Genomic DNA, 18,279 nt, shown 5'->3' on the forward strand with positions numbered 1-18,279 from the left:
GGACCCGCTCGGCATGGTGTAACTCCGCCATTCTCCCCGCCTAGTATTCCCTCAACAACGTCTTCAATCCCTTCCGTACCCATCGCTTCGTCCTCTTGTCATAAACCCCATCCCGATCCGCCCGCGAGATCCCACTCCAACGCTGTCGATCGTCGTGAATCCAGTCTTGCACCCGGATGTTGGGAGGGAGATCCGATCCGAGGGCCAGGAGAGCTTTGGCGGGTTCCGGTCTACGTCTGTAGAGCGAGGCCGATGAGGGTACGCCTTGTAGGGGACGGATGAGATTCGTAGGGATATGACGGATGGAGACCGGTCGGATAGGCATGATGCTGGACTGCTCTCACGGAAGAGCAAGGTTAGCGAGTCGGCATATGTATGTAGATTTGCGAAACTGGCGTACGGACCGGATAATCTGGACGACCGCGTATATGTCTCTTCCGTACCAAGTTTGTCAGATTAATTTCGAGTAGCTCTCCCGGCTTCGTACGGAAGGCCCAGCTTGAACATGTTCCGTACGCTCCCCTGTATAGATCAAGGTCGAGGTTCTGACTTCGTTATCAAGCAGATGCCTGAGCCTGGACTGACGTGGCAAAAGAATAAGACTCGATAGCAAGAATTGGTGGGACGCGGGACGGCTCCGGACGATTGATCCCGTTTGCGAGCCGGCGGCCTCCGACCGACGTCGCCCAAGTTAGAAGCCGTAAGTTAGGCCGTAGGGGGAACCCTAGGAGAGGAAGCAGGATCGACCGTTTTATTACTCACCCAGACTTGGTTAGACCCAAAAAATCAGGTAGACCTCCGTCGTCGTTGACATACCCACCACTCTTCTATCATCGTCATAGAACCTTGCTGCTCCTCACAGTATATAGACACGCTCAACGTCGAGGACCATGCGTAAAGAACCAGCTCGTTCACGAAATTGAGAGCAGCTACTTGCAACACCAAAAGAGTGGAGGTCACGTCCGGGTCGAGTTCAAGGTCCTTCTGAACGAACCACCTCGGCGGCCTGGTCCAGATCGAAGCACAGATACGTTTAGCCATGGCGATTACGACCGCTTTCGGATATCTCTTGCTCCTGGGAGCCGCAGCTTTTGCTCTGCGATACGTCCTGGTACCCTTTCTCCTGGAAAGTCTGCTCCAGGTGCAGATCCGATCCGTCAGCCCTCGGAGCGTCCGTGGGATCGAATGGGCTGCCAAAGGAAACGAGCACCGAGAGATCAAATCTCGGCTCACGGTCGAAAGGATCGGTCTGCAGAGGTCTCGTAGGCAAGGCGGTTGGCTTACGATCTCGGTCGAAGGCCTTACTATTCACGTTACCAAGGACGATCAAGCTCAACACGATGAGACGACCCGGTCTGACCGGGAAAGCTCCGATGTCAGGACGACGAGGAACCGAAGCCCGTTGAATTCTGGTTGGAGGTCCACTTCATGGGGGGTAAGTGTTCGATCGTTTCGTCGTGCTCTGAGGCGAAGCTGATGGTTTCAAGCGAACTCTTCTCAAAGGCCAAGGTAACCGGCACACTGAAAGCGAAAAGCCGCGAATGGACCATCTTCTACATGTCATTTGCAGTTCAACAATCTCCTTGGCTAGCACACCTGATGGACCTTCAAGTGGAGAAGGCTGTCCTGATCTACCGTGATGGCGCCGACCGACCCATCGAGCTGGTCCTTCACAGCTTCAACGCCTGCTTTGACGTTGTTTTCGACCAAGCTCCCGAGCTTATCGTCCATCCCGAGACTTGCTATGCGGCTTTCAACACACCTAGTGGACCGCGATCGCCTTTCCTCGAGGCCAAGTCGCCCATGGAGAGTCCCACCTACGTTATGAACCACGGTCTGATCAGTCCACCTCCTTCCTTCGAAGGCTTGGCCAAGGAAAAGCCGATCAGCCCTAACCCGGCTCCGGGTATTACCAAGAGCCGCCCTGCCAAGCTGTTATCCAGGCTCCTGGGGCGAGCTCGAGGAAACGCGACGCTGACTGTGGAGATGGGTCAACTCTCGTTGTCCGAGAATATTCCTGAACTTTCGAAAGGTGTCCACCAGGACAAGGTCTTCGAGTTCGTAGACAATAGTCGACTCGAGGTCACCGTCCAGTTTGGTGACAAGGCCGGCATCTTGGGAGAAGATTCTGTCGATGTCAAGTTGAACGTGTCTCCACTATCTGTCGACGTCCTGCGAATGAAGGTACTGCAAGAGAAGTTGAAGAAGAGTTTCCCTCGTGGTTCTGGCAGCAAGCGGAGCCGACCTGCTCAAGAAGCGAAAGTCAGGGTAAGCGATCGAGCCTCATTGCAGTATCTTCCAGTGACAGCTGATATCCCGTGCCGTTTCGCCATACAGGATCTCTTGAACGCGCTACATTCTGTCCAGCTGGCTTTGCCTTATACTACCGCTCGGTTCGAGCTCGAACCCGATCACCTCGACAGACAGTCCGATTCGGTGGCTGGTCATTTCGATCTCGCTGTCAATGGGTTCTTCGTGGACGTCCGGTCCGCTAGCCCGTCGACAAATTTTCGTCTTAGGGACGTCTTCGGTCGCAACGAAAGGCAGGAGGCGCTCATCCCAGCGATTCACTATTCGTCCTCGATGGCCGATGTTGCGTTGACTTGGCAGCTCGATCGACACCCCTCTCGTAAGGTTCTCGACATCGGCAATCTCGAGCTTGACGGGGTGTCTACTTGGAAACTGCCCCATTGGCGGCGGAGTTGCCCGTTATTCCCAGAAGACCCGAACCGGTATATCGTCAATGCGTCGTTCAATGTCGACCACGTACATGTGAAGACATCGGTGCCGATGATGGCACAGCTTCGGCCGCTCTTGAAACGTGTCCGTAGGAGCAAGCCGGAGAAAGAGTCCAGCAGTCAAACGCCTATCAGCTTTTTGCCTCGGATCCTCTTCGATGCTAGTGTCGGTCACTCGACCCTCTGCGTCCTATCCAATGACGAAGATTCGGCTAGCTTGCTCGAGATCAGCTCTACCGGGATCAGCTCCACCGTCTTGACAGACTACCGGGATATCTGTGCGACCCGAAGGTCTCGTGCTAGGGACAACAAAGCTTTCGATGCGGCAGAGCCAACATTCGCAGAGGACGGTGGCGCTTCGACACAGGACACGCCGTACGATTCTGCTAGTGTCGATCTTTCGGAAAGGGCGTTCAAGTTCGAAGCCGGCTCGCTGCAAGACGAGGCCACCGTCTCGATGCACTGGGAGTTTTCGTTCAGACCAGGAACTTTGAGCACAATGGTTTCCCTTGCGCAAGCGGAAGCGCCGGTTCATGAACTGTTGAGGATTGGAAAAGCCGACATAAACGGTCAGGGTCTGGTCAAGGGCGGCCCGATGGATTCAGAACCGCATCGAGATCTTTCACTTTGGTGGCATTCGGGGATCGGCGCAGTCGATATCTCAATTCAGGACGGCGTGCAGGCGACGTTGTGGCACCAAGACGCCCACGAACATCTACGTCACATTGTACATGGATTGGAATCACTGTCGCCGGCGCGCGTGAACAAGGTCAAGCATCCTCGCAGCCATCAGAAACCTGTTCTCGCCAGACTCGTCTCTGGTTTGCGCGTCAGGATTGCCATCTCCAACATACTGGTTCTTATGGCCAGTAAAGATCCGAACCCCATCTGCGAAGTACACTTGCAACGAGGATTGCAATTGCAGATGAGCTTGATAGTAGATTACTGCTCCTTCAAACACGTCAGTCAGACTCGACGCAGCAAATTGGATGGAAAGTCCAATTCTCGGCGTCGTCTGAGGTTACCGGCTGACGCCACGGAGCAAGCCATCGCTCTTCACAACGAGGCAGAAAGTCATGGAGCGCAAGCGGCTCATTGCACCATGTCTGCAAGGCAAATCGTGGTCGTCCCCATTTACAACGCCGCCAGGCAAACCAACCGCAATCGACCCAATCCGAAACCCGTGCCCAACCCAGTCTCTCAAGCCTTCTTCCCGCGGCGTGAACGGATGCCTTCATACGCGGGATGGGATTTCCAGCGACTACGAGATCAGCCAAAACCTCCCGGCGATTATGTCAATGGTGTCGATCCTTTCCCGATATCACTGCGTGACCAGGCTCAAAAGCCACTATTACATATCCACAAGATCGATGGTAGCGTGACACTACGAGAAGCCCGCGATGCAGCTGTCTTGGACATTGCAGCCAATCTCAGAGTTGCCAAGACAAAGCTGTCTGCAGACGTATCTCACGTCTACTGCGCTCTCCTCGCTTTCACCGCTTTACCTCGGTCACATAGAAGTTCGGAAGCTGATGGGGAAAAGGTTGATACCGAAAATCCCTCCAATCCTTCTGCTAGGATCTCCATGAGGCTCAAGATGAATATTGACGAGGCGATGGGTGACCTCGCCCTCCCTCTAAAGGAGAGGCTATTCTTTGACCTCAAATCGGTAGCGTTGTCATCGATCGGCGCCACAAAGGAATTCGGAGTCGACAGCGCAATGTTCTACGTACCCAGTCCTAGAGCTCCCGGCAGATGGGAAGAATTCGGTCGCGTCCGCCGATTTGATGTCGCCATCAACAAGACTGTTTCAGGGAAACCAATCGCCAACGTAGACATTGCTGCGCTTAGGATCAGAATTCCTTTCCGATACGAGCTCTCAAAATTGATCCTCAACTTTAGCACCCTTGTCAAAGTCGTCAAGCTGCTGGCGCAAGACATGCACAAACGAGAGTTTGTGACCGTGCGCAAACCTTCAGCCCAGCCACCGAAAATCATTCCCTCCACGACGATCAATCTCGAATATTTCTCCCTGGAAATAAAGGATGATCCTCTCGAGACCAAGCTGAACTTAATCTGGCGAGTCGGCTTGAACGAGCAGGCGGACCGCTTGGAGAGGATGGAAGCTTTCGCCGCCAAAGTAAGTGTGCTGGACTCGGTTGGAGATGGAAGCCAAGCACCTCCGTCGTCTACCAATCTGGACGAGATCAGGGAACGCTGGGGCTTTGATGCCAGTGGTATTCGCGATGTGCATAGTGCGGCATACAACCTCGCTTGGTACAATGCCCGCGCCTGGAAGGTCCGTTTCGATAAGGCTCTGGCCACGCAAAACAAGAGAGAGGAACTGTTGATAGCTCTAGTCTTTGGCGTCCGGAATCGGGAGGACAGCCTTCCCATTGACGTCATGCCGCCCGAACGGTTTGCCCCGCTGTTCCGAGCCAAGTTTGAGAAATTGGCGGTTGAGCTCAAGCCAATGGACCTGGACAAGGGCGAAATCATCGAGCACATGGAAGAAGCCATGGTGGGGAAATTCCCAGAAAACACAGATTTCTCCCTGCTCGTCCCGCTCTCGATCAACCTTCGAGCTCGATCTGTCGAGTTGACTTTGAGGGACTATCCGATGCCGCTGTTTCAGATCCGACCTGTCGACAACGAAGCTTCCGACAAGCCCGCCGAACATAGCTTCCAGGCTTCCATTCAGCTCGTTGCTGGTGAAGAGATGGCAGATGACGATAGCTACGTGTTGTTGCCTTGTCCCGTGTTGCCCGAAGGTCTCGGCGCGGATCATGCTGCAGCACTGACTGTCCAAGTCGCCAAAACTTTGATGCCAGTAAAGACGTACACCAAAGTGGAAATGAAGGTAGCCACCGCCGCGCCGACGGATTTCACTTGGGGGAATTCTTATCAACCTGCGATCGAAGATCTCACCAAGGCTTTCGAAAAGTTTACGCACCCGCCGCGGGATCCCTCGCCCAAAATGGGTTTCTGGGACAAGTTCCGCCTCACGCTGCATTGGCGTGTCAAGGTCGACTTTGACGGCCCTTGTCATCTTCACCTGAAGGGCTCCCGTGATCCGTACCATATTACTGGCTTTGGAGCTGGCTTCGTGTTGGCATGGATGGGCAACGTGTCTTTGCGCATCGGAGAAAAGAACGACCAGAACGAATTGATCCAGATCTCTAGCGACGAGATGTTTTTCTCGATTCCAGAGTAAGTCATGCAACCGATTTGGAGTCGTAACGTCCGGAAACTTATCATCTATTCCTCGCAACTCAAGCCTGTCCGCTATGATAGACAACGCCGCCACCGGCACTCACGCCGACGGAAATAGCGATGCTGGCAAGCCTGCGGCCAAATTGCCTACTCTCCTCGAAAGACGTGGGACCAAGACCTGCGCTCGTTTCGTGGGCGGTGTGCGCGTTGGATTTGGCTTTAAATTCGAACGCACGTGCCGAGATCACGACTGCGATAGTGATTGCCGTGGAGGACTCTCAGAACGGCGATGCCGGTGTTTTCACTTCAAGCCACATTACGAGGTCAAGATGCGATCAAAAGAAGCCGTTGATGCCCAGTCTCGAGAGCTCAATCGGGTCAGTCCATACGCGATGTGATACCACGGTTGACCATCTGACCCGCCTGTTGATATCGCAGCCTGTTGATTCGTATGAAGGCTTCCGCTCGGACTTTATCCACTTTTCTCCCTCCATCACGACTTTTGGTCGCAGCAGTCCGAGTGGGCCGCAGGGCGAGGGACGCGTCAATAGCAGTAGCTTTCACTTTACCCCCAAAGGCTTCACGCATTTCTTCGCGTGGTGGAGGCAAGTTTCTGTGCGGGCAAACAATGGTGGAGTCTATCACTGATTCATCTCTCCGATAGATTGTTCAATCATGTGATGTCGCTCCCCATCCGGCAGGGCAAACTATTCCCCAAATCCCCACCACCTCACCGAAAGTTTGGCCGGTCATTGGCGACCATCAAATACCGCTTCGACATCTCTCATCTATACATCTCTCACTTTTACCCTCAAATGTCCAAGGTAGATTGGACGACGGGACGCCAGACGGCAGTGGGTGTCAAAGCGCATATCAAACACTTTCGGGCGGATCTTCATCAACGAGAACAGACCAAGATTGTACGAAAGGAGGCTCTTCAACGAATGGGTACGATCAAACACAAACCCTTTTACGCCGCCGATATTATTCTGGATGACGTGCAGTTAAGGGCTCTGTCGACAGTGTTTGAGGACCAATCCAAAGGGTTCCTTATGAAGCATGGCTCACACCTTGTGGATGTCCCCGACCCGGCAGGAACACTCGCCAATGAGATGGCCAGCGGTGATGCCACATGGTTTCATCCGGACGACTATGTGGACACTGACTACAGACCCTCCGACGACAACCCCTACATCGAAATGTACGAGATCGGAGCATGCCCTCAGTTCCACTACTCCAGATGGTTGCCTGCATTAAAACTACGCCCGGACGTCATCGACAAGATGAAGACGGGACACTGGTATGGGACGGATATGGAAGCGAGTAAATTCGGGCGTGAGGCCACACACGGGTGTCTGCTCAACGAGTTTGAAGGCAAGTATTCAGGCAGCCTCTTCCCGACAGTGAAGCGGCGCTTATTTCTCGATTTTATTCAATAGGCTCCCACAAGGTGGGCATCAGGCTGGCGGAAGCCCGGCGAGAACATCTGCAAGAGGCCTTACGAGCGTGCACGGCCAAAGATACGGTCTCAAGAGAGGGATCCAACACATTATCGAGCAAAGCTGCAACCTTACAAGCCAGTATCGACGTTTTGGACCGCTTCATTGCGGACCGCCATGCGAAAGAAGCTCGAGAACACAGTGGCTCGGAAGAGTCGTCTACTGACCACCTGGACAGCCGAGAAAAGGAGACCGAAGGCAACGATTTCCAGAACATCTACCAGATCTATACCCCTCGACTCGTGTTGAACAACCAGTCCAGAAATGTAAGCGTGTAACGAATTCAGCGAAGAGGACCAGGACATTAAAGCTGGAGTTATCGCAGATCTTGCTAAAGTACTACTTCTCAAGCCGTCTGCGGAAAGGCCTGGAATATTACCTATCGAATAAGTGAGTATACGATGTGCGGCTCACTAAACATGCACTTCCTACATGATCCTGACCGCTTTTGTCCGAAACAAAGGGCTCTGAAGGTTTTGCGAGAACAGCTTGGCAGCATTACTGATGCCCCAGTCAGGACCAAGACCGTTGTCGATAAGCCCCAGGTCACAAAGATCCCCAACAAGTTGGATTGGGTTGCAGACAAGACTGGTAACGTGGTAGCCAAAGAGCTATTGAAGCTAGTGCTGGGAGATGCCGACAAGCAGGAACATGATGAAGGCGACGTCAAGCCGGCAGAATCTCAGCCATCAGCACGTGAAACCGACCCTCACGCTGGTCTTCCCGAGGAGTACACGGTTACGAAAAGCCATTTCTTGTCGCTGTTTGGACCACAACTGGCGCTTTCAAGCGAACTCGACGAGGATTCCACGATTCTATTCTGCATGGACAGCGCTACATTCAAGGGCTACACAATAGGTGACGACGAGTTCGTTGGAGATCCTGTAAACTCGCGAGTGATGCACCGGTATGTCGCAAGCTGCTGTAACCCAACCCGGTAACTTCCGCTGACAATTATCCTCCTTGCTCTAGCAATTACTCTGATCTTACAGGGTTACAAGGGTTCTATCCTCGACGATCCGATGATCAAGGCGAGCGACATGACCGAACCTTCGTGCCTCTCGAGGTCCTGCTCGATTCGAAGTGCCAGTCATTGCATTTCGATCGGGTCCTCCCGAAGACCGACGGTTACTTCCATTACGATAAATTCAATCAGCTGCGTCTTAGCAACGATCTCTCTGCCGATCGGGAGCAGTATGGGCAAGAGGCTCTCCCAGAGCATATACAGCATAAGCAGGTTAGTTACCCAGTCGCGAAACAGTAAAATGGAGATACACTACTAAGTTTCAACACTTGGTGGCCAGGATCTGGCTGTTCTGCACGTGCCGCGTTTTGCGGTCATGGCGGATTCCCATCATTACGCCGCTCTCTACAACGTGATCACCAATTTGATCCTTTATCAAGATCCGGAGCAGAGACAGCGATCACAAAAGATGGACACATTTGTGTACTCTTTCGATCGACGGGATGCACTCCGATACGTTTCCGAGGTAGCACAATTGCAACAACGGATCCGAGAGTCGGAGTCTCTCATCAAGGCGTATGATGAGCATTATACACATCTCACATCGGAAGGCAAGTTGGGCCTTATCGACGTCAGAGGAGATCTGCTTGCGTCGGTGGAAAGCTTGAACATGATCTACGATGCGGTCTCGCTTCACCGCAATTATACCGAGAAAGCAGCGGCTCTGAAGGGATCGATCCGATTTCAAGCGTCTGCAGGAGAAATTGCCTGGTTCATGTTCGGGCAAAAGACTCTGCTGGCAAAGTTGGCGATGACGGATGCCCACTTCGATTGGTTGAGGAAAAAGGACAGCAGCACAGACAGTACTCTTGTCGTCAAGGACCTCCAAGCCCTGAACAGCAGTCCGGATGCGGTTTTCCCCGAGATGCTAGCCAAATACCAAAAGACCGGGTCCAAGGAAAGCAAAGTGAGTCTGCTTTCCGTCCGTGTTTGCACGGCAGTCGCCCTGACCAATATTCCTGCATAGCCAATCCTGAAAGTTCGGTGGGCAGTCCTCGCACCAGTTGGAGGGATTACGATCATGGAGCATCTGCATGTGGATGCGCACCCTGTTCGGGTACAATTAGAGAAGAAGCTGGGACGTCAGCTTATGGAGTATGTGTTTGGCCAAAACGGGAGGCCCAAGAAGCATGCATCCGATCAGAATACGAACAAGTCTTTTCAGGGGAACAACCATGTCGGCGGCGGCGAGGACTCCAATGCCACACATGACGGCCGAAGACATACGAAGACGAATCGGGACCACCGCGACAATGGTCCATCTCTCTCGCGCCAGAATTCATCTTCCGAAGTTACTCCAGCCGACTCAGAGCAGAAGAACGCGCGCAGGAAGAAGAGCGGTTCTAGTTTGGCTGGCGAAGAGCAGCCATTCCTCCCATTCGAAGCAGATGAGATGCACTCTCGTGCAACCAAAAACATGACCTTCGTGTCAGTAAGCTTTGTTCAGACTACTTTAGTACTGAGTTATAAGGTGCGTTCAGACGTGGCCGAGACTCTTCCGTTGCGTATTGCTGATCTGATCGAGGGGACCGTCAGGGCGACAAACCCAAAAGCATTACCGATCTGTACGACTTCAAGTTTACCTGTCCAGAGCTGCGCTACACAAACAAGACCTGGTCGTTCGAAGACCTGTTCAGGCACATGCGACGAGGTAAGCAATAGGCTTCTTCAGACTAGATTGCCCAACGCTGACCTCCCGACATCTCATTGATTGCCTAGATATCATTCGGTCCGCTTGGCAACAGAAAGGTGCATTGATCCGGGAAGTATTCAAAAAGAGCCGAAAGCCAATCAGGGCTCAGGCCGCAGAAGATATGCAACATGGACCATCCAAGCTGAGGATGACGACGCGACCCTTCGAACCTTGGACAACCCAGTCTGGTGGCCAAATCCTAGAATCGGCGCCGCTTGTCACAAGTCCGGTCGAGGAGAGAGACTTGAATGACCTCGAGCGCGTACCTACCACCGGATCATCCGAATCTGGGCCTGCACCGTCAGAGCGAGAAAAATCGGGCAAGCTAGGCAAATTGGTGCATCGAATCAAGGCTCGAGCTGCAAATCGTCATCACCACGCCGACGATGATTGAAGCACCAGCTCTCCTATTCATGATCAACAACGAAATCTTATACCCACCATCACTGTATCAACTCCATGTAGGTTCTCAAAGCATCATGACACTGTATATATTTGCATGGGCCTTTTCACAATCGAGATGCCGGACCAAACTTGTGTGAACGCCGAACGGCGTGGCAAATCTCACATATTGCGTGCGCGAAGCCTTCCGCTATAATGATGCATGTAATTACTAGATTTTGATACAAGCGCGCGCTACAACCCTGTCCCTGCTCGGCGACAATTATTGCAGACTGGCGAGACGTACGCGGACAGCATTAGCATGAGCCTCTAATCCTTCACACTCGGCGAGGGTAACGACGATGGGTCCGAGTTTTCGGAGACCATCCTCGGTCAATTCTTGCGAGGTAATATGCTTTTGGAAAGAGAGGGTGTTGACACCGCTGAACTGCTTGGCGTATCCGTAAGTAGGCAAGGTGTGGTTTGTACCCGAAGCGTAGTCTCCGCAGCTACGAGGAGGGCAGGCAGCAAGACATTCCGTATCAGCACACAGACCAGATCACGCGTGTGGAACCTTCGTCTGCGTCACTTACCTCTCTGGTGAGAAAGCTCCCACAAATACACTCCCAGCGTTGTTGACGAGCTTGACACACTCGCTCGACTTTTTCAAGTGCAGGATCAAGTGTTCCGGCGCGTACTCGTTGGAGAACCGGAAGGCCTCATCAATGTCGTTGACCTTGACGATCAGACTCTTTTTGATGGCCTGCCTGATGATGTCCACACGAGGCAGCGCGTTGGCTTGACGATCGACCTCTTGCTCGATCTCTTCGAGCAGTTCCGAGGCGAGGTCGATGGCGACCAAGACAACCTGAGAGTCGATACCGTGTTCGGCCTGGGAGAGAAGGTCGGACGCAACAAAGATCGGGTTGGCAGTCTTGTCGGCAATGACCTGGAGAGATGTAGGAAGAGAACATTTTAGCTCGCGTTCAGCTTGTCCGCGACTGCTATAGGCTCGTGTGACTCACCATGACCTCGGAAGGCCCGGCAGGCATGTCGATCCCGACCAATGCCTGGGTATCGTTTTGCACCAACATCTTGGCCGCGGTTACCCATTGATTCCCCGGTCCGAAGATCTTGTCGACCTTGGGACACGTCTCGGTTCCATAAGCCATGGCGGCGACCGCCTGAGCTCCACCCGCCTTGAGAATGACGTCGACGCCGACGAGTTTGGCGACGTACAGGACTTCTGGGGAAATGGACCCGTCCGGTCGGGGCGGAGTAGCGAGGACGATGGTGGTGCATCCAGCCACTTGCGCAGGGACCCCGAGCATGAGCGCGGTGGATGGCAGGATAGCGGTACCTCCGGGCACGTAAATTCCGACTCGGTCAATGGGCCGAGCGAATCGAGTACAAACAACGCCGGGCATGGTCTCCACCACCAAAGGTTCCTTTTCCGCCTGGCCGAGGTGGAACGCCTTGACATTCGAGTAGGCCTGTTCGATGGCGTGGATGATCTCGCTCGAAAGCTCCTTACCCGAAGGAGGAGGGTAAAAGGGGGGTAGGAGGACGTTGGATTCGAGGTCCGACTTGTCAAACTGCTTGGTCAACGATTTCAACGCCTCGTCCCCACCTTCACGGACCTTGGAGACGATCGGCTTGACGCGCTCGATCATAGCCGAAGAGTCCATGACCGGTCGTTGTAATAGAGCGGCGCGCTCGGTCGGGGTGACCTGACCAAGATCCGAAGTCCTCATCCTGATCATCTCTGACGAGTTCGAGGCATCGGTCGGGGCTGTGGGGAACGCCTTGGGAACGGGAGCCTCGGGCTTGGATTCCGACTTGACGGCTTCCTGAACGGGCACTTCGGCACTAGGCTCGACCTTTTTCACCGTTTGTTCACCGAGGACGACCTGCTGCTGCTGTTGTCCATCCTTCTTGTCGGTATAGTCGACCCACTTTTTCTTCGCATCCCCTTGCCTCCTGATGCCCTTCTTGCCCTTGTTGGCCTTTTCGTCCAAGTTCCTCTCGACATCGGCTAGCGAGACACCCGCCTTGACGCAGCGGGCCATTGCAAAGTACATCAAGTCGGCCATCTCGAACGCAACGTGTTCACGGGTGTCGGCCTCGGTCAGCTCTTCGGCCTCTTCCATGATTTTCTGTCGTAAAAGCTTGGGGTCGTTGAATAGCCTGGCGGTGTACGATCCCTCGGGGGCTTCGGCGAGTCGGGATTGGAGGGTAGATTCCAAGGCGGCAAGTCCCTTCTTCTCTTGTTGCTGCTGGGAAGAGTAGGAGAAACAACCTTCGGTCTCGAGGTGGCAGAATCCGGTCCCGGTCTGCTCGACCTCGAACAGCAAGGCGTCCTTGTCACAATCCCTCCTGATCCTAACGACTCTCTGAGTCGAACCTGAAGTCTCGCCCTTGCGCCAGAGTCCGTGTCGGCGGGATTGGTAGACCCCACGACCGGTCGAGATCGACTCTTTGATGGATTCTTGGGAAGAATATACGAGGCCGAGTGCAAGAGGAGAAGGTGATGAAGCAGGGGAAGAGACGATGGTGGGGTAGAATCCGTCCGGTCGATCGGTGACCAAGCCAGAGATGAAGGAGGATGCGATCGAATCCAAGGTGAGCGAGGCAGCGGAGAGGATGGATACGACGTCGGACGCGGGGTCATAGCTGGCGTCCTCGGTAAAGACAAGGCCGGGTACGGTCAACGATTTCCTGATATCCTTGATCCGTGATGCGTCCACTCCCTTGCCAAGGACGACACCGGCGTAGCCCTTGATGGAACCAGCATCGACGTCCGATGAGCTCAACCGAAGGACGATGTCCTTCTTGTATTCCTCCCCGATCGACCCGTCGGCCTTTTGGTCGAGCAGGACCTTACTAGCCCCGTGATCCAAGGCGTTCTGTGCTTGCTCTTCGGTTTCACACTCGACGAACCATTCTACCTCTTCGGCGTGTTCGAGTTTGGAAGCTATCGATCGAACGGTCGAAGTGTTGACCAAGAGCGGACCTATCCGGGCGAGCGCCGAGAGGATGGACGTGTCGATCGACTCGTCTACTTTTGGCAAGATCGCCGGGAATACCATGGTGACGGGGTGTGTGAGGGTTTGAGAGATACGAGAGGCAACGTCAAGCGATCGAGGTGCTTGTTTGCATACATGATGTACATGGTGTCCCACACTTTTTCCCGCACTCTAGATCTGTGACGTTTCGATCGTGGTCGGCGTCGCGGTTGACTCGGAATTCGAGAGATCACGTGACATTTGTCGCTCCCTTTACAACCCGTAACCTTCCCATGTACGTCACAACGTCCGAGAACCCCAAGACGTCATCGCTATGACACCGACATTGTCAACCCGGCATGCACCCCAGCCTTGACGATCCACCCGCCCAAGACGGCGACCATCGTCGCCCATGGTCTCGTCGGTAGCAGAACTCTCAATGCCAACCCGCTGCTCATCCCGCTCAACAAGTGCGTCGAGATCCACATCTCGTCAATCTTTTCCCTCTGCATCGTCGTGGCTAGCGGTCCCAACCAGGTAGGTAGCGGTAACGAGCGAGGGATGTAGAGGAATGAATCGGGATGTGAAGCGATGATGGGTGGCCAGACGAGAAGCACGAGATGGAGACAGAGCGGTAGGACCGAGGCGTATAGCAGTGTCAGGGAGATCATCGGCACTCTATAAAGCGGATAGGATTTGCGTCCCATTGTCGTATCAGCAATATTAAAGCTCTCATCCGCGTCTTTCGACGAAGTGACTAACCTGAAATCCCGCCTCCTGCCATCCTTTCCCCATCCAAGCGTTCCGCCTACTGACCCAGTCTCCTTGCCAGCCATCTCGTTTGGCTTCCCTCTAGAGGTATGACCAGACCTCTGTGGTAGCCATCCTATCCGACGTAAAAACATGTACGAGATCCAGGTCGTCGTCAGATGTTGCCCGATATTGCCTGTATGCGCCAGGAATCGTCCGCTTTATCAACGACCCTCTTCCCCCACCCCCATACATCAGGGACGGATGGACTTGCCTACCAGGGTGACCATGCCGACCGTCAACAGCTTTCCGAGCTCTTCAAGCCAAACATCTCCAATGAACACTGGCGATCCGTCCTCATCGTTACTGCCGCCGGGTATAGCTGACGGGTAGGTCTGGCGATACAGGACCACTGTCCGGTCCTCAAGGAGAATAACCGAAAGATTTTGATAAGAGGAGAGAGGATCCGTGGAGTAGGATCAGCGTTTCGATTCGAGGCCTTGAGGAGGTCGAGGTGAGAGAGCTTACGGGATTCGACCAGGGTGACGATCAGGCCCAGGCGGAGGATGGTCTGCCAGATGATCTGTGATGATCGACAGGGACAATCCCGGGCGGCATGAGGTGATTGCATTGAAAACAAGATCGAGAGATCTCGAGTCAGCTTGACCTTGAACAAGGGACGTGAGACGCGAAAACTTACTCGACTCCGGTCGACCTCTTTCTCCCCGCCCCGACTCACACGCCTACCCTCTGTATCCCTCTCCTTCCCAGCTCCAGCCCGCCTAGGTGGAGCGTCCCGATTAAAAACCAAATGCCTAAAAACCCTCGGTTTGAGCAAGACGAGGTCCAGCAGGATCAAGACCAAAGGATGTTCGATAAGGGGGTCTGTGAAGCGGGAACAACGGGCCTAGAGGTATCGTTGTCGGACATGTTTGTGAATGGACGAAGTATAATTGTGGAGATGTAGAGAGAAGGAAGACTAACTTATCAGCCTTGTTATCAAAGACGAGGTGACGGCTGGAAGAGGCCACTCACGCACAGTTCGAGTCGAGTGTTGCGGACGGACTGGTAAACCGTATAGACGGCCTGAGCTGGGTAATCGCAGTGTACGCAGATGGGCATAGTGGGCAGTCCTGGTGATAGGTTGAACGTCACAGCTCGTGCATCAGGAGCCGAGACGATGCCCTTGTAGACGAGATGCGAGATGTGAGGGTATGAGCACGATATTCATGCAAAACATGACAGGTGATTGCGAGTTCGCGTGATCCGGGGATCGTCGACGATCTGGAAACGGATGTCGCACGAAAAAAAAAGGTTGGATACAACGAGACGACGCTCTCACACACTATTACCCGAAGGATTGGATACAATGACACTTCTGGAACCGCTCTTCGTAACCACACCTCACATTCCCGACTCGATCTCCGCACGTCCCATTTTCATGCGGCGATCCCCTCCCATTCGACCTGCTTGTGCGCATTCTTGACCTTTCTCCCGCCCCATTTCTTCTTAGTCTCTTGAGTCATCCATCCTGGCACTTGGCCCCCGGTGGCGAGGGTCGTTTGGATAGCACGTCGTCGGCGGGTCTCGCGGTGTGATCGGTAGAGACCGGCGATCTGTGAAGACGAGCGATGTAGCCGTTCAGCTTCCTGCAATCGGAGTGGGGTTTTAGCGATGCAAGACTCGCCTTGAAACCGGTGATGAGCCCAGTGATCCCGAGTACGACGATAGCGCACGCGATGGTGACCTTGACGATCCTCGAAGTCGCCGGATTCGTCAACGGGTCCGGGATGTCGTCGTCTGGGTCGCCGGAGCTGCTGGTGGAAGTGCCGATGAGGCTGGTGATGGTCGTGCTCGCGAATCGGAGCGTCTGAGAGGTTGTCATGGCATGGTCGTTGCCGAGTCGGTCAACGGAGTGCGAGTGGGCGACAAGCCGATGGAGATATCAACGTTTGGGGAACGAGGTCGTTCGCATCTCAAGAAAGCAAGAGAGCTGCTGTTGCTTAGAAGATGCGAAGATGACCAGCTACGAGCGGCCCGAGGACCCTCGGCTCCGGATTGTTGACAAAGTGGAAGAGAGAGATGACGTAATATCAGTTTCATGCTCGTGTCACGTGATAGGTATCAAGCTAGCGGTACCCCCTACTACCAGGGGAGAACAAGGGGAGGGACTCTGTCTGCTGTCTGTGTCTCTACATCCACATCTACCCTACCTGCTACCTGTATATCCGTCATCAGATCGATCTGGTCTGACTGGCCACATTTAGCTGTCTTGGAAAGTCATATTAGATTCTCCATTCGACATCGCTCAGCCTCAAGACCAGCTACTATACATCCTCGCTCTGCCGCATAGATCTCGAACCCTACCTTGCAACGATGTACGGCGGCACACCCACTTGCCCCACCTGTTCCCGCCCGGTCTACCATGCCGAACAGATCATGGGACCCGGCAGAAACATGTACCATAAACCTTGTCTCGTGTGCTCGAACTGCAAGACCAGGGTCGACCCGGGAGCTTTGCAAGAACACGATGGAAAGGCGTATTGCAGAAACTGTCATCGTCAATTGTTCAGTCCCCGAGGTGAGTGGGAGATTGTGGCTTGAATATGTCATGACTGATGTCTTGTGGACTGTCACTCAGACCTCAGGTCCGCCAACGTGTACACTAGCTCGCCGTCGGCAGGTCCATCGAGACCCTCAGCCCCATCCACTCCGTCACGTCCTTCACGGACAGCCCTGCCACCTTCAGACCTCGGTTCTACACCCATAAAGAGATCTAACGGCTCTTACACTAGTACCCAGGGAACATATCGATCAGTCGATGAAGCGGTCGGAGCAACAGCAGGAGAAGGGCCGGGAACGGACAGCGAGTACGCGCCGTTCAGGATCGTGCCTCGGTCCAACCCTCTGGCCTTGAGCTCGGCTACTTCAATAACAGCAGAAGCTTCGTCGCCATCAATCGGCACTTCAGGAGTGACGGAAAAGATCTCGACTGCCCGGGCTCCGCCTTCTGTACTCCCAAAACCGAGCAATCTTACCTCTTCTACTCAGGCGAGTTTCGAGCTACCAACCAAGTCCGACTCGCATGTAACGACGTCAACCCCGACGACTGCACCGGCAAAGACGTCCCCGATGACACCGACAAGGATCCCAGGGAGGACATACGGAACCCCAGCGTCCGCTTCGATCGTCCGAGCTGGGTTCGGAGCGAGCCCAGGACCAGGGGGAGGGGGGGACGTCTGTCCGACCTGTGGGAAGAAGGTATATCTGATGGAAGCTGTGAGTCATAGAAGGCCTTTGAACTCGAGGAGTACGCGTGCTGGATGGAAGACCGGTTCTTGACTGATCGGCTCCTGTGTATATCGTGTATGAATAGGTCAACGCGTTGAGTCGGAAATGGCATAAAGGGTGTCTCAAGGTCAGTCCCGTTCCTACCTGTATCTCTATTCTCGCTCGTAACGGACTGCCCGATCGAAATTACCAATTCCTAACATGTTCTTGGACTTCCGCAGTGCACCGCCTGTAAATCAACGTTGGACCCGAACAAGCTGTGTGATCGGGACGGATCGGCGTATTGCAAGAAGTGCTATCACGCTCAGTTCGGACCTGTCGGGATCTTGTAACTTTCGCCAGCATATAGAAGGGAGGCGAAGCGCGCGAGATTATGAGAGGTAGTGGCGAGGGACCTGATGGGCGAAGGAAGACCGTCGGAGGCTGGTCCTCCATCGGATCTACGACCTTTTGAATTGGAGAGTTGGGTGAAACCTGCTTGTATCACTGTAGCGAGCTCGCCCGTAACGCGCGGCATGGCCATTTTTTTCAGCGAACGGGGATCCCCTGCGATGATTATCGGCATGTAATCCCGATCGTCAGTCGTACACGCAACCACCAAGATGCCTCGAAAGCAAGGACGGATTTCGCGTGAGATCAAAGTCCGAGGTCGAGGCGACTAAACATGACAGGTCACAGATGATCG

At 54.0% G+C, this 18,279-nt stretch overlaps 5 protein-coding genes across 5 annotated transcripts; 2 read left to right on the forward strand and 3 right to left on the reverse strand.

Moving 5' to 3' along the window:
• Positions 1 to 780: 780 nt before the first annotated feature.
• HD553DRAFT_305456 (golgi-body localization protein domain-containing protein) lies at positions 781 to 10,780 on the forward strand. The gene is made up of 14 exons (XM_046179168.1): positions 781 to 1,435; positions 1,504 to 2,268; positions 2,338 to 5,948; positions 6,016 to 6,328; positions 6,390 to 6,556; positions 6,616 to 7,325; positions 7,391 to 7,716; positions 7,776 to 7,840; positions 7,914 to 8,357; positions 8,423 to 8,687; positions 8,755 to 9,381; positions 9,442 to 9,945; positions 10,011 to 10,125; positions 10,194 to 10,780. The coding sequence occupies exons 1-14, from the start codon at positions 1,040 to 1,042 to the stop codon at positions 10,559 to 10,561; spliced, it is 8,676 nt and encodes a 2,891-aa protein (XP_046039280.1). The 5' UTR covers positions 781 to 1,039; the 3' UTR covers positions 10,562 to 10,780.
• Positions 10,771 to 13,715, reverse strand: HD553DRAFT_160068 (histidinol dehydrogenase). The gene is made up of 3 exons (XM_046176820.1): positions 11,574 to 13,715; positions 11,142 to 11,497; positions 10,771 to 11,057 (listed from the first exon to the last, which is right to left on the reverse strand). The coding sequence occupies exons 1-3, from the start codon at positions 13,635 to 13,637 to the stop codon at positions 10,832 to 10,834; spliced, it is 2,646 nt and encodes an 881-aa protein (XP_046039281.1). The 5' UTR covers positions 13,638 to 13,715; the 3' UTR covers positions 10,771 to 10,831.
• On the reverse strand, positions 13,696 to 15,500 carry HD553DRAFT_305460 (Arv1-like family-domain-containing protein). The gene is made up of 6 exons (XM_046179169.1): positions 15,339 to 15,500; positions 15,004 to 15,210; positions 14,832 to 14,886; positions 14,578 to 14,715; positions 14,316 to 14,499; positions 13,696 to 14,231 (listed from the first exon to the last, which is right to left on the reverse strand). The coding sequence occupies exons 1-6, from the start codon at positions 15,423 to 15,425 to the stop codon at positions 13,886 to 13,888; spliced, it is 1,017 nt and encodes a 338-aa protein (XP_046039282.1). The 5' UTR covers positions 15,426 to 15,500; the 3' UTR covers positions 13,696 to 13,885.
• Positions 15,501 to 15,742: 242 nt separating this feature from the next.
• Positions 15,743 to 16,188, reverse strand: HD553DRAFT_339454 (uncharacterized protein; the record flags this gene model as incomplete). Its single annotated transcript, XM_046182445.1, has 2 exons — positions 15,743 to 15,952; positions 16,027 to 16,188. 2 exons carry the CDS (start codon positions 16,186 to 16,188, stop codon positions 15,743 to 15,745), a joined length of 372 nt encoding a protein of 123 aa, XP_046039283.1.
• A 338-nt stretch (positions 16,189 to 16,526) lies between these two features.
• HD553DRAFT_280800 (uncharacterized protein) lies at positions 16,527 to 18,181 on the forward strand. Its single transcript, XM_046178111.1, has 4 exons — positions 16,527 to 16,884; positions 16,945 to 17,582; positions 17,680 to 17,721; positions 17,816 to 18,181. The coding sequence occupies exons 1-4, from the start codon at positions 16,680 to 16,682 to the stop codon at positions 17,924 to 17,926; spliced, it is 996 nt and encodes a 331-aa protein (XP_046039284.1). The 5' UTR covers positions 16,527 to 16,679; the 3' UTR covers positions 17,927 to 18,181.
• The last annotated feature ends 98 nt before the right edge of the window (positions 18,182 to 18,279 follow it).

This window comes from Filobasidium floriforme, assembly GCF_021052385.1.
Source record: "Filobasidium floriforme strain CBS 6241 chromosome Unknown HD553scaffold_3, whole genome shotgun sequence".
Taxonomy (NCBI): domain Eukaryota; kingdom Fungi; phylum Basidiomycota; class Tremellomycetes; order Filobasidiales; family Filobasidiaceae; genus Filobasidium; species Filobasidium floriforme.

Bases quoted from the DNA above. Each gene is read 5' to 3' on its own strand.
- HD553DRAFT_305456 (XM_046179168.1), top strand. From the start codon at position 1,040: ATGGCGATTACGACCGCTTTCGGATATCTCTTGCTCCTGGGAGCCGCA. The intron at 5,949-6,015 runs GTAAGTCATGCA...TCGCAACTCAAG, and splicing joins ATGTTTTTCTCGATTCCAGA to CCTGTCCGCTATGATAGACA. The intron at 6,557-6,615 runs GCAAGTTTCTGT...TCTCTCCGATAG, and splicing joins CATTTCTTCGCGTGGTGGAG to ATTGTTCAATCATGTGATGT.
- HD553DRAFT_280800 (XM_046178111.1), top strand. From the start codon at position 16,680: ATGTACGGCGGCACACCCACTTGCCCCACCTGTTCCCGCCCGGTCTAC. The intron at 17,583-17,679 runs GTGAGTCATAGA...GTGTATGAATAG, and splicing joins AGGTATATCTGATGGAAGCT to GTCAACGCGTTGAGTCGGAA. The intron at 17,722-17,815 runs GTCAGTCCCGTT...GGACTTCCGCAG, and splicing joins GGCATAAAGGGTGTCTCAAG to TGCACCGCCTGTAAATCAAC.
- HD553DRAFT_305460 (XM_046179169.1), bottom strand. From the start codon at position 15,425: ATGCCCATCTGCGTACACTGCGATTACCCAGCTCAGGCCGTCTATACG. The intron at 15,211-15,338 runs GTGAGTGGCCTC...CGATACCTCTAG, and splicing joins ACACTCGACTCGAACTGTGC to GCCCGTTGTTCCCGCTTCAC. The intron at 14,232-14,315 runs GTTAGTCACTTC...TCCGCTTTATAG, and splicing joins GGCAGGAGGCGGGATTTCAG to AGTGCCGATGATCTCCCTGA.
- HD553DRAFT_160068 (XM_046176820.1), bottom strand. From the start codon at position 13,637: ATGGTATTCCCGGCGATCTTGCCAAAAGTAGACGAGTCGATCGACACG. The intron at 11,498-11,573 runs GTGAGTCACACG...ACATCTCTCCAG, and splicing joins CCGGGCCTTCCGAGGTCATG to GTCATTGCCGACAAGACTGC. The intron at 11,058-11,141 runs GTAAGTGACGCA...CCCTCCTCGTAG, and splicing joins GGAGCTTTCTCACCAGAGAG to CTGCGGAGACTACGCTTCGG.